The 14,258-nt window shown below is 40.2% G+C and overlaps 2 protein-coding genes across 2 annotated transcripts in view; both read left to right on the top strand.

Annotated features, from left to right (window-relative positions):
- Positions 1-11,566, top strand: part of LOC118334534 (caveolae-associated protein 1-like) — a 29,550-nt gene extending 17,984 nt beyond the window's left edge. The window contains exon 2 of the mRNA XM_035670461.1: positions 7,735-11,566. Within this exon, the coding sequence (XP_035526354.1) occupies positions 7,735-8,613 (879 nt within the window). The 3' untranslated portion in view covers positions 8,614-11,566. The remainder of the gene's footprint in view (positions 1-7,734) is intronic.
- Positions 11,567-12,437: 871 nt separating this feature from the next.
- Positions 12,438-14,258, top strand: part of LOC118325349 (signal transducer and activator of transcription 5B-like) — a gene marked incomplete in the record, with an annotated part of 21,880 nt that continues 20,059 nt past the window's right edge. The window contains 2 exon segments of the mRNA XM_035657986.1: positions 12,438-12,611; positions 14,008-14,142. Coding sequence (XP_035513879.1) covers positions 14,015-14,142 — 128 coding nt within the window.

Genomic DNA, 14,258 nt, shown 5'->3' with positions numbered 1-14,258 from the left:
AAGTGACCCATGGAGACCCAACCCTCATGGCCAATGATCCACGGGGGAAAAGAGGTTGTGTTCCATGTTGACCACCCCAGATTTTACCCACCCATACAACATGGACGGAGACACCCCACCTTTAGAGACTGCACAAATACCAATGATTGTATATTTAATCCCCAGTTAAGGAGTTAAATCACTTAAATAATCCTCCCATGTTCATGTACCCACTGAATGGTCAGAGTAATACCACTAAAATTCTGCAGTCCGGTGGTTCTAGATCTTATAAAAAAATGTGAAATTGTCGGTACACCAGAAGTATCTCCATAGTGTAATAAGAATGGAATGCAAAGGTCCGGCCACACACCCCAGTATAACGCAAGTCATGGTAAATTAAAAGTCACAATATGGTAAATTGACAGCTAGCCCCATCATAAATAAACGTGCGATGATGACATTAACCCTTTATAACCAAAGCGGGATCAATGCCCTCCCTTTGAGATCCAAATATTTAATTTTATTCTACTAAATTACTACCCAGGACGTGAACGCCTTCCAGCCCCTGCCAATTAAGACTCCCAATGTGTGCGTGACAATTGGGGTCCGACGCAGTGGTAAAGATGTGTCAGACATGTGTGTACGTGGAGTAACTGCCATTCCATCAAACCCTGAATTCCCTAATTCTAACCTTCCCTTGAAAAAGGAAATCAGTGCATCCCAAGCCTACACATAATAGATCCAGCAGGATAACAAATATAGTTAATGTGCCGAAAGGTAGCGTGTTTTCAAATATACTCCCATAACCAATTTGTAGTAAAAAAAAATTGTAATTAAACCGTTGTTGTAGTCTTCGCCTGGTGCCCAACATGGATTGTGTAATGAAAATAAGCCCAATATATTTGAGCCCTTGTTGAGAGACATGAGCTACCTCTATGAGGCGTTTAATCCAGACCAGATCCCATAGTGACTTAACCAGTATCTATAGCTCGGGAACATGGTCTGGGTGAATGGCACCTAAACATATTTCATAGAAACAAAGGACTTACCATGCATATCACCTAAAACTCCACCAGCAATGAACACAATGATATAATCTGGTATGCCCCTATTTGGGTGAGGATCAACCCTTTTGCTATACCGTTTCCTGCATAATACAAGTTGCATTTTTGTGTTATGGAAACCGCCAGAATCCAATGCGCGACTCTGCGGAGGCATAAGGATCTACTTTCTGCAAAGCTAACTTATCAGTGTCTGCATGGTGATGATTCCCAAAGGTTATCAAACAATTATCGTGTTACATTTTCCCTTTCCGAATGGTTAGACAAGTATTACATAAAAGCCCACCAGGGTTTAACCAATGCTAAGCTGAAGTTCTACAAAACCTGAAAATTGTCCGACCCACCCATTCCCAATCATAGCTTAATGTACAAAAAGAGCCCAGAAACCCCTATTCGTCGATTCATGTCTATGGATGCAGAGCTCCTTTTAAAGGTGTATATGTAGGCCAATCAGACAGACCCCTGGGGAAGAACCCAAGCTGTTAAACCCTCGACAATTATTTTTCCAGTGTTCCTGATATTAACACCAAAACCCTGAAATATAGAACAAACATCCTTTAAAAAAACACTACTTAATGACATAGAGAACCCATATGTTAACCTGTGTGAACAAACCTTTAAAGTCCTCCTATATTTTTGACATGAATTGATTGCCTAAACCACCATAAGGAGTGATCCATCAGTGCCCTGTTTTGCGAATGGTGCGTTAATGGTTCAACATACAACAGTGAAAAAATCGATCCTATGACAGGAGATGACGCTATCGAAAATTCAAATTTTGAAGTTTTGTTGCAATTTTATGTTTTTAATTAACGCTGAAAGATGAAACCAAAAGGCTAAGCTTCCTGACAGAAAGCGGTTTTGCTTTGGTATAGATGACGTGGGAGATATTTAAAAGATTATGACATAGAATCTTCCATAAATCTATTAAGATAACTCCAAGATTCCCATCACGAGCCCGTAGCCCGTGCGTGAATGGATAGAAGCCAGCAAGCCAGAGGCCATACGAATGCCAAACCTTCTTCCACATATGGCTGAGAGAGTAGTACACGTGTGATATCTGCTAAAATGGATTAGACAGGGAGTCTCTTGGCATCTAAGGTAGTTATAGTTTGGGGCCAAGTACAAGAAGTTTTTTCTGAGTTTTTTATTTTATTTACTTAATGCCAACATTATCAAGGAAGTAGTGGTCTTGTTTTTACGTGTTTACAGTGAGAGTGATCACCACATTGAGGCATAAAAGTCACAGGTTTTTTCATGCAAAAAGTCAAAATTTTCGAGATGAGTAAAACAAACTGAAATTTAGAGCAAAACAAGCGGAGTGGTAAATACAACAGAAACCTGGCAACCATAAACCCTAGTGTTGGGATAACATCAATAACAAGGTTACTCATGTTCCATGTAAATGCCATATTCTAAATTTGATCAAAATTAGACTAATGTTGAAAAAACAACTTGGTTTCAAATAACCAATTGTAAAAGGGCCTGTTGCACACAGTTTTTTCTGAATACACACGTCATGTAAGGACAAGACCAAAAGGAAAATGTCCGCTGTATGTTAGCAGCATTATTAACAGTGTACTCATAATGTGTTGTGCCAGAGAGCTAAAGAGTGCGAGTATTCATGCATTAGTGCCCATAGTGGGTGGTAGGTTGTTAGAGGGAGAGAGCCAGAGTAAAAGCACGGTAAACACCTCTCAGATGAATGACTTTTTCACCAGCTATGAGTCACCAATGTCCACCATTGGTGGTGACAGACTGAGGAAAGAAAGAAAGAAAGAAAGCTATAAGAGATAAACAAGTAGGAAAGTTGATGTTGACAATGCAATAATGTAGCTTGTGTGTGTTATTAGTTGTAGGACAGTGGAATGTAGCAGTGGTTATAGAAACCCAGTGCACTGTGAACACACACACACACATACTCAAATCAACATGGCATAACAAGAGATAAAGAGCAAAGAGCGCAGACTCATATTGTGATGAAACAAATCATGAGATGACTACTCCCATCGCTCCAGGACACACTGACTCTCTGTCTCTCTCTCCTCACTCACACTCTCTCTCTCACACACACAAACACACACACACAGTGTGGTTAAGTGTGTTTTGCAACTAACTTCCCTCGCAACTATTATTTTGTAATTTAAGTGCAAACCAGATATGGAAATGATCTCCTTATGTATGTTTTGCAAGCGCTAAAGGCAAAATGAAGTCTGTCACACACAGGCGCGTGCACACACACACACACACACACACACACTGTTACTCACAGAACCATTACATACCTCATTCGTCTATTTTCCATGGCTCTGAGTGTACCTTCCTGTCTTTGACGCAGCAGCCTCCTGGAAGAACAATGTCCCATTAAATTAGGAGGGTCAGGAAGTCAGCACACCAAGGTGAATGCCTTAACTTCCCCATACACTCTTTCCATGTACTGTGGACACACACACGCACGCAGCACAGAATTCCCTCCTGTACACCAACTTCTGTTGTACTTATGCAAACACATTAGCTTGTGACTTCCTACATTGTCTCTGACAGACAGGGCTTTCCCAGGCACACACTGTATATACGGTATGTGCAGGTTCCTCAGACATAAGGGAACAGGGCAGCCATTACAGTGACTCCAATAGTCTGGCCAAGGCTAGTTAATTTAAGGTTTTCATTATTTCTCTTTCAATGTCATCAGGTCAAAATCTCTTATGAGTTGTTTCTTGACATTTACTGCGCACCTTGGATCAATCCCTTTCATTTTAGACAAGTACTTTTTTCGAGAATTACTCCCAGAACAAAATGTCAACTTTGCATCAGGGATGTAAAGAAACACTCTACGATTCGATACAATTCACGGTTCTGGGTTGCTGGTTTGTAATGATTTTCTCACAATTTTTTTAACAAATAAGATTGAAGTTGCAATGTTGTGATCGCAACAATTAATGCAAAATCCCAAATTATTTTTTGGATTTCTGAAGTTGGTTATAAACTGTGCAAAACAAAGCGTATTTATTTTGTCTTTGTAAAAGTGAATCTGAAACTATAACCCTGTCAACTATGGGAAAAAACAGGAAATACCCTTGTGCCCAAAGTCTTAACCGGCAACATGTCTCTGCGCTTTGATACAGCTACTGACAGGGATAATGTTATCGAACAAGCAAAGTCAAAAGTTGATAGTGCCCTCTGCTGTTTAAAAAGAGTATCATTATTCATGTTTCATCTCACAGATTTGAATCTTCATATTTTTGTATTGTGATTTTGCAGGCTTGCGATATATTGTTGCATTCCTACATTGCATGTAGCATATCTCATACTATGGGCTGATTTCAGGACTTTCACATTGTAAGTTTAATAAACAGTGCAGCCTTTATGGGCGTCTGTTTGTAGTGGGTTGGGGTCTGGAGGTAGCATCATGTTTTTGGGTTGTCCATCCACCCATCTTCGATCCCATTCGTGTGAATGTGAACACTTTGAGGGAATTTCTTCTAATTTGGCACTTTAGTCCACTTGGCCTCAAGGATGAACTGATGAGTCTTTGGTGTTCCGAGGTCAAAGGTCACTGTGACCTCATAAAACAGGTTTTTGACCATAACTGAAGAATTAATATGCTAATTGTGACAACATTTCATGATTAAAAAACTTCTTTTCAACACTATAACTGAACAGAAGGGGAGACTGTTACATTTCACATTTGGTCAATTGGTGACACTAATTACAGTAGGCCAGTTTAAGATTCCAAAAAAAATTCCATTCTCCTTGGAAAAAAGTGATACATTCTCACAAGAAAAAGCTGCAACACCCTAATATGAACCTATAATAAGAGCTCTTGTGACAAACTGTGAGGCCTTGTCTGAGACTTGGACCACACTGTGCTTAAGCGATTTACAACACCCACTGCATTGTCCTTGAGATTGAAACAAGATGTAATGATTCTAAGCGAGGCAGGTATTTTCCAGCTCTCTCTGCCTGTCAACACAGCTGTACAGGAAAGCCAAGATCCCTCATCCAAGGTCAAGTTTACCCGAGATACTACAGTACAATACCTTCATAAAACCACCATCAGACTGCAACAGAACACAATAGACAGGAGGCCCCCCCTCACTTACCCTCATCTGTCATACCTCCACTTTCCAGCCAACACTTTGATGCTATCATCTTCCTGCTGAGCAGATGGTTTTCTAAGACTGAAGCATCATCCCACTTGTGCTATTACTCGATTCATACAACAGCAGAGAAACATCTACCCTTTCCACACCTCCCCCCGTGGTCCTTTGTTCTGGCTCTGCTGTGTTCCTGTTTTGACCATGAAGGCAGTGTAAGGGAGAGGAAAAGACAATACGTACAAGTTCTGGCCCTCATGCAGACATTCAGGAGCCCAATTGGATGAAAAATTTGCTGTGATGGAAAGAGGAAGACCCCCTCCCCTCACCACTCCTTCTATCCCTTCATTAACAAGCTGGAGCATTGTATTTACGAGGTGAAAGGGGCACATGAGAGAAAGGGAAAGAAAGGTTTCCTCATCTGGAATGCAAACGAGAAAAAGGCGAGAAAAGGTGAATGGGAGGGCCATGGGAATAGAGGATTGGATGAGGGAAGAGGGAGAAGAGCATAAAGTGGTGCTGTTCAGGAATGCTTTATCAGGGCAGGCTGGGGTCGGGTGGAGTCAGGTCATACTTACTTGTGATTTGTGTATCGTGTAAGAACTCTGCTGAGCAAAACATTTATGTAACAGAAACACCCAAAGCCGAACTAGTGAGCCCTGATAGGAGCAGTGATAACTGCTATTCTTAGAGTCTTGCATGTAGTGGGGCCATTTCATCCTGAGGGGGGTGCAAGAAGGAAGGTCATGGGGTCATTGTGTCTTGTGTTGACGGCAAAATTCCACCGGGCACAGCTTTATGACATCATGTCTGTGATGCAGTTTGGCTCCATTATCCACGCATCTTCAAATCCCACCGAGAGCGTTTCAGAAGCAGAGTGTCTTCAGAGCGTCTTGCCTTACACTGTTGATGTGTATTTTGTTCTTTATCCAAGTCTCCTCTGATTGACTGACTTTTGCCTAGTGCCACAGGTTGTGACGTGGTGTTGATGTAGCGTGAAATTCAATCTGGAGTCTGCATGGGGGTATTTTATTTTGAAAATTTACCAGATTCTCTATGCACTTTTTGTATTTGCCTCCAGTCAAAGCATTCTGCTCTGTGCTGCTTGGCTGGAGTGGATTGCAGCCTTCATAAAAAATAGACCTCTCAGTGTGGGGCAATGCTGGGACGAGTCTAGGGCGCAGCATTGCCGGCCGACGCATTCGGAACGTGCCCGATGGATTTTGGCTGTGATATTTTGTCCTTTGGATTGTGCATGGACTGTCCAAGATGGAAAGGGTCCATCTTGTTGCAGGAGCCCTTTAACAACATTTTATGCTAAATTTGGATCTCATCAATGCTTTTTGCCATTTTTCTGTCACAATTTTCCGATATAACTAGGTAGCTAGCTAGCCATGTACAAAGATAACATCAATGGGCATAACACCACACCTATTTGAATCTCTGAACTAATTGTGTTGGCAATGACAAAATGTTGACTGTGATTCAAAGGTCTCAAACCAAGCTAGGTCATTAGTATGAATAATCTTCAGGGGAGATGCAGTTTGTGAGTTAGTGTAGTCCAAATCAAGTCTGATTCAAGCAATGAATCTGATGACTTTAGACTTGACAAAAGACTTGGGACTTGACTTTGACTTTAACACCAGTGACTTGATATCCACCTCAAGCTGGAAAGGTAAAGCCTTTCTTGTGGTCAACATAGCGTTGCGTAACACTTCAACACTCGCTCACAGCTCTAACAGAAAACCGCCCTTAAACTATTACCATTTCCAGTCTTTTGTTTCTCATTTTTCTGTCATGTCTCCCTCTGGTATGACTTAAAAGAGTGAACCATGGATCTTGTTACAGATTTCACTTGATCTTGGCCTCTGCCAAGTGTAATCATCCCATATCTCTGTTTAGACGGGCCTCTAGTGCCTTCATTGTGTAGCAAACCCTGACTGGTGAGTCATAGTCCTCAACTTAGTTGGCCTGTGTGTACATGTGCACATGGAAATAGAAAGGAAAAATGCACAAACATTCATTAATTTCATAATAGTGAAGACATTCCATTCCTTATGCCAGTTCCTGCTTAACTACAACCTAACCTAAATGCACTGTAAATATACCTTTAGATGAACCGTAAAGCTGCACTAATCAAAGTTTTTCTTGTAACTGTGGATGAAAGGTCTATAAATAGCATGAAGGTTTTCGCTTATAGTGATTATGCAGAGAGCTTTTTAGAATCTTTTCCCCCTACTTTACTATTTTGATTCAGTTCCAACACTTATTCCTAGCAGCAGCAGACAGCTAATTTAAGTGAAAATGGCTGCAATCTGCAACTTCACTGCTAAATGCCACTGAATCCTAAACCCTGGTCATTTAAACCATAATATATCAAGTTTACAAGTAATTATAGTATGTGTTAGCTGTTGGAATTGTTCGAAATGCATATCTCCAAACAGATTGTCTCTGTGATTTTCCAGTTATTGTGACATTTTGTAAAATTTTCTGTGTAAAGCTTACATTTTAGCCAGGTGCTTCCTGCCTGAACTTTGGGAAACTTATACCTATCACACTAAATAGCATTAACATTCTTTATGTTCTCCTCTCCACAGGATGAAGTGAAGGTTCCCTCAAGACTGAGCGTTTCTAAATCCATGAAAGTTTCTGAGTCTGTGTCAGGGAGCAGAGGAGGCAGCCTGCTAGAGCTCAAGGAAGCTGCGGAGGAGCCTGGAGAGGAGGGAGGAGAAGAAGAGAAGGAAGACAAACCTCATGTAGACCTCTCATCAGATGAGGAAGGGTTTGCAATTGAAGAGACCATAGAGGAGTCTCGTGCCGAGCGCATCAAGCGTAGCAGTCTGCAGCGTGTACAAACCCTGAAGACAGTCTTCTCAAAGGAGAAGATGGATAAGACCAGAGCAAAGACCAAAGAGAACCTTGAGAAGACCAGACAAAAAACAAAGGAGAACCTGGAGAAGACAAAGCAGAAGACAAAAGAGAACCTGGAAAAGACCAGGCAGAAAACCAAGGAGAATTTAGAGAAGACCAAGCAGAAGACCAAGGAAAACCTGGAGAAGACACGCCACAACATTGAGAAGAAAATGGGAAAGCTTGGAACACGCATGAGTGTCAACCCTGAACGCAAGCAGAAGATGCAGACATCCCGTGACAAGATGAAGAAGGCCTTCACGCCAGACCATGTCGTTTATGCCCGGTCCAAGACTGCCGTATACAAGGTGCCCCCTTTCACCTTCCACGTAAAGAAAATCCGTGAGGGCACTGTCGAGGTGGTCCAAGGCACAGAGATGGTGGAGGTGTCTCAAGATGCTGAGCCCTTCAGTGGGGTGGATGGGGATGTTGAGGACGGCGCAGTTGAGGTTGAGATGGAGATGATGAATGGTGGAGGCGATGAGGAAGAGGCTGAGGATGATGAAGAGGAAGACAGCCAAGATGTCCTTCAGGAGAATGAAGACAGAGATAGAGACAGCGACTAGATAAAGGAATTTGCCAAGATCCCAAGAAAATCCTTGGCACCAACCCTGAGGTTCTTTTGTAAAAACAGAATAAATTGAGATCGCTAAAGAATAATTACAACTTGGGTCTTATTTTTATAATTTTGGCCATTATTCCAATCAGTTATGATAACTTTGTACTCACCCCAAAAAGGGGTTGGACTTAGGAAAGGTCACCTGTCTCTACAGTTCCCTTAGATATGTGCAGAGTTTCTTACATCTTTATGGTGGTCATTTTAGGTTTTCAGCCCACAACTTTTTCTTTCAGTCTAGCCATTCTTATCAATCTAGTCTCCAGCAGCAGGAAGTACCTATTTTCAGTCAAAAAGTTCAGATAAACCCAATGTACACTACTTGCCCAGCACCAAGCAGCAAACAGGCACAGTTAGAGACTAGCTGGTGAACATAGTGGAGCATTTAGCAGCTAAAGAGTGTGATATTTTTCTTAAGGGTTGGTAGAGCCCCAACCAGAGCGAATCGGAGTATTGAACACAAACACTACACTAAATTGAATGCTAGAAAAGAAAAAGAAAACTCTTTGCTAACATGTCCGCCACATCAAATTTATATAGTGATGATATTTCAAGGTCGTGTTTACAGCAAGTTGTGCTGCCATTAAATGGACAAAAAGTTACCAAAAAGCAAAGCCAGGGCCAATTAGTATTCTGGCTTAGGAAAACTGTACACATTGAGAGTGGGAGGAACTGGGAATCAGTGGGTGCCCAGTAGCAAGCAATTTTTTCCTCAGGTTAATCTGATTCCCTGATTCCCTGATCTCACCAGTCAACTTGGTCAAAACAGTGTTTTATTACCAATAGGAATGATGGCCAAAACTACTGAAATAAAACTGAAGTTAGAAAAAAACGGAATAATCATTTAACAACTTACTTTTACTTTATTTGACTACAGGTTGTGTTTTTTAAAACAACACAATAAAAACTTACTTAACTTGAAAACCTTTCCATATTTGCAAAAGCACCATAAGGGTTGTTCAGAGTCCATTTGTGTTCGGATGGTGTACATGATCATGAAAATGGAAAGAAGAAGAAAAAATGGGAAGAGGAAACAGGAAATAACTTTGTTGTGGGGCAGTGGCAGAACTGACACAATAATGAAAGCATTAGGAGGGGTCACTGTAACTCCCATTGTAAGAAAATGTAATTTGTCAGCATTTCTTTTCCTGTTTAATTTTTTAAAATCAAGACGCTAATCACTCACAGCTAGTGGAATGAGAATATGGATACGACTCGTCTCCTGTCCACTGATTTTCAATTTGTTGAACGTAAAGAAAAATTATCTCATGGGCCGTAGGTAGCAGATTCCCAATGGCCAAATAATTCATTAATACACTGAGTATATATCCATGCTTATCCAGAAATTTCTTGTGTTTTAGAAATATTTTACATATCGCAGATGCAAAACTATTCCCTCCACCCCATTCATTGTTCAGCGGTTTAAATACTGAAGTTATATCTTGCTCTGCTTACTTTAGTCATTATTTAGAACCGCAGTGATTCTGTTGTAATTTCAAGGTTTTGATGAGTTCACAGTTAAAAATGTGTGTATGATTTTGTATGTGATCACAATTTAGAATAATGTCCTCTCCATTATTGACAGAACGTAGCCTCATTGTTGTCCTTTCTGCACACCTTGTTTCATGCTTATGTTACATTTTACTGCCAGTGTTCCCAACAAATAACCAGCACCCATGAAAATGAAGGTCTGCAAAAAACAAGGCAGAGACAGCTCATTCATAGGTCCATTGCATTTCACTCACCAGTGGTATTCACTTTGATTATATTCTCATGAGAACTTTCTTCTTATGTGCTATTTAAAGATGTGTTTCATAGATAAACTGAGATAAGGACCAATACTTTCAACAAGTCTCACTAACTTCTAGTAGAACCAGTTTAGGCTCTTATCAGCGCTGTGTACTCTCGGTCTATTCACAAGATTCATTTCAAGTGTGTGTTATTGCTGTGGTCTGACACTGACCCCTAGTGTCCAGTCATTTCACTCTTACTTTCTCTGCTCCAAAGTGTTAAATGTGCATTTCTCTACATCTCCAAACTGTTCTCCACATAGATTTTCCTTTATTGTCCACATTTACTTGTTTGTAACAAGATGTATAAATGTGTTTTATATATTCGCCACTACTGGTGGTATATCATGAGTACCTTCCAAGAATTAATTCAAGAACTAATGTTTGTCACTCTTGAATGTTCTGCTCCAACTGCATTTTTATAGCAAGATACATTTCCATCCACCTATGCAAACTAGTCCTGCTCAAGGTAGCGGGGGCTGGAATCTATCCCGGCATACTGAAGGTCAGCAGTCTATCAAAGGGTTAACATATAGACAGACACATTTGTGAATGTTGTGAGAAAATACAGTTTTATATAACTGAGTGCCAAAGTTGCCACAGTATTTGTACTGTCAAAGTTTTCTTTCTCGCTCAGACACGTCACAGTTTTGCTTGTGTTAGTATTTTTTGTATATACTGTGAATCACTGCTGATGCAGATCATCATGCATTTTGATTTAATTTCCAGAGATCCTCTTGCCTTCTGCTGCCTGCACCTCTTCTGCATTTAGAACAGCCACTTGCGCCAAATAATTTTGATGCTTGCACAGATTTCACAGAACAACAAGTGACCTTCTTACATGTAAACAAGCATAAAATATTCTAGCTTTTTGATGCACAACTGTGGAAGACAATTCTTTCAGCGGTTTATTTCTCAGGCATTCAAAGGGGATTATTGTCTATCAAAGCACTAACAACATTACGGTTATGCTGAGGCCTATGTCAATGGAACACAAAATGTAGTTCATACTTAACTGTTTCCTTGCTTTTGTTTTGTTGGTAACTGATTCCTGTATAATGTTTAATTGCTTAACCACTAATGATTTAAATAATAAAAGCTATTTGGTTCACAGTTTCTGTGTTCTTATTGAATGTTAGTGGGAAAAGAAAAGGACTGGACACAAACTGTTGATTACAAAACTGTTTTGTATTCTAACCTTTTTTAATCTTGGCAAATTATAGTTGTAGCTCATGTAAAAGTCTAACAAGTCGAATGTCACTAGTTGCACAAAAACACATTGCTACAGTGCCAAATAGTTGGAACATGAAAACAATTGTAGATTTCACTTTTTTTGTTAAATGTCACTGTCCCCAACAAAAGGCAACTGTGTATTAATATTCAGACAATGGAATTATCATCAGCCACCGGTCATGACAATTGGAATATATGATATCATATATATATATATATATATATAATATATTAAAGATAGTCAGACAAATTTATTTCAAAAATAAAATCAATTGAAAATTGAAACAATACAAATAAAATGTAAGTGTGTCACAAATAAAATAATAATAATAATACCACAAACAACATATAATAAACAAAATAATCTCGTCACATTTAAAAAATATATATTATTCACAACTCTTTCATCTAACCTGTTGCCCTCTTTTATTCTGATTTATCGTCACAGAGGTGTGGCGGAAATAGGAGAGCTGTACCAAGCTATCTGACGTTAGCAGGAATACGACCGGAAATGGAGAAATTAAAAAAGTAAACATAATTATCAACATTTTTCGTCAAAAACCCCAACAGATTTCTCTTACATTTCTTTTATGCATGTAGTCTATCACATACAGATTAGACTAGATATAAAAAAGGATAGTCACCTGCTAATAAAGTGATTAGACATATCACTGTGGTTCATTAAGATTTTTATTTTGAAATTTAAAATCGGAAGCTGTCTTTAACATTCATTGGCTTGGTGCTGGTGAACAACAGCTGCTTTGCCAGAAACCAGAAACCAGAAACCAGAAGGCGTTAAAGTAGTTGGCTATGTGACTTGTACGTCAACTAACCTGTGTTAGGTTTAAAAGTTGTGTGTGTGTGTGTGTACTGTGCGCTGCTCGTCCATGGTGTTGCTGTAAGGTGTGCTGCAGTCTCTTAAAAGGTGAGTTTAGACGTAAACTAACTAACGTTAGCTGTTAACTACTTGTGGCGCATGTTAGTGAAGTTGTGCTGTATCAGTGAGCTTTCCTACTATGCTAGCTAGTAGAATAGCCTACCTTCGCTAGCTTAGCTAATGTTACGCTGTCTGGTCACAGCAAAGTAACTTAAATTTACCACCTTCACACCCAGCGTGTGAAACGTTACATCTGTTAGGCAATACCCAGAGGTCGCTATTTGTAAGTTTGCTACATATAATCGAGTGAAGCCGAGATCGAAAAGTGTCTGATGGCAGGGGCGTTTCTAGGAGTTGACAAGTGCTGGGGCTAACGCCCGCGACACACTTGCCTTACCTCTACCTGTGTGTGTCGGCTTTAGTTAGCTTTAATAAAACCAATACAATGAAAGCCTGAAAGATCCAGTGTGTATAATATGCATTGCTATGTTTCCATTAGTGCATGTTCACCTGCAAATAAGAATGATTGTTGTATATTGTAGATATCTACACATACTGCAGGTCCATGGATGTATAAAGAAAGTTGGATACAGCGATGGGAAAAAATATCCACTGTTTTACAACTGCTTCTTTCACAATATAACTTTATGGGAAACGGTAATTAAATAATATTTATGAATTTTTCATACAGATACAGACATTGAAACTGTATTAGTGAAAGCTGTAACCCCTTCAGTCCAGCAGGCACGCAGCCCTGTCCTGTTCCGGTCTCCATGTGGCTTCGTACCCCACCAGGAGTGTTTCAGAATCGAAGAAGAAGATATTTATTTATTAATCCCCAATGGTGAAATTCTTTTTTACACACACATAGGCTCGAAATACAATCATGCACACACAGGGTTTATAGACATGCAATTATGTAGAGATGGTGGAGTGATGCATTGACACATAGCTGTGCTCCGGGAGCAGTTAGGGGTTAGGTGACTTGCTCAATGGCACCTCGGCAATGCTCTGTAGCCATGCTGGACTTGTTGGTAATCTTTTTTAAAGTTTTGTACCATGGGTTTTTGTCTGTTTATCTGATTGGGACTGTTAGCTACATTAGTAAATAAACCAGTGTTTCTCAAATCTAGGGGCAGTACAATCACAAGTGGGACAAGGGCTGCATGATCACACATAGGTTAATGGGAAATTTATATTTTCCTGTATTGTTCTGATAAAGAAATTATAGATAATAAATGGAGCTGATTATACGATGCCTACATTGCTTTAATGGACTTAACAAGCGTGGTAGCTCTTGTCGCGCTCGTGATCAGCTGCAATTGGTAGACTCACAAAGAGCCAAACGTCATCGCTGGTGTGTATCGATTCTAAATGCTGTTCCTTTCCGTTCTCCCTCAACCTTTTCCTGGCTTCTTCTCCTGCCATCCTCCTGCTTCCACAGGAGCACCATGGCAATGTGGATCCAGGCCCAGCAACTGCAGGGTGAGGCGTTGCACCAGATGCAGGCGCTGTACGGCCAGCATTTCCCCATCGAGGTGCGACACTACCTGGCCCAGTGGATTGAGAGCCAGCTCTGGTACGCAATAGACCTCATCTTTATCTATATCTATATCTTTTATTCAGATATTTTCTTTCAACAGAATCTGCTTTTAGATATTTTCTTATACACCAGCCATAACAATATGACCACTG

The sequence above is a fragment of the Morone saxatilis genome, unplaced genomic scaffold (assembly GCF_004916995.1).
Source record: "Morone saxatilis isolate NCDOM2014 unplaced genomic scaffold, NCSU_SB_2.0 Contig1, whole genome shotgun sequence".
Taxonomy (NCBI): Eukaryota; Metazoa; Chordata; class Actinopteri; family Moronidae; genus Morone; species Morone saxatilis.
This window is presented reverse-complemented; position numbering and strand designations above follow the sequence as displayed.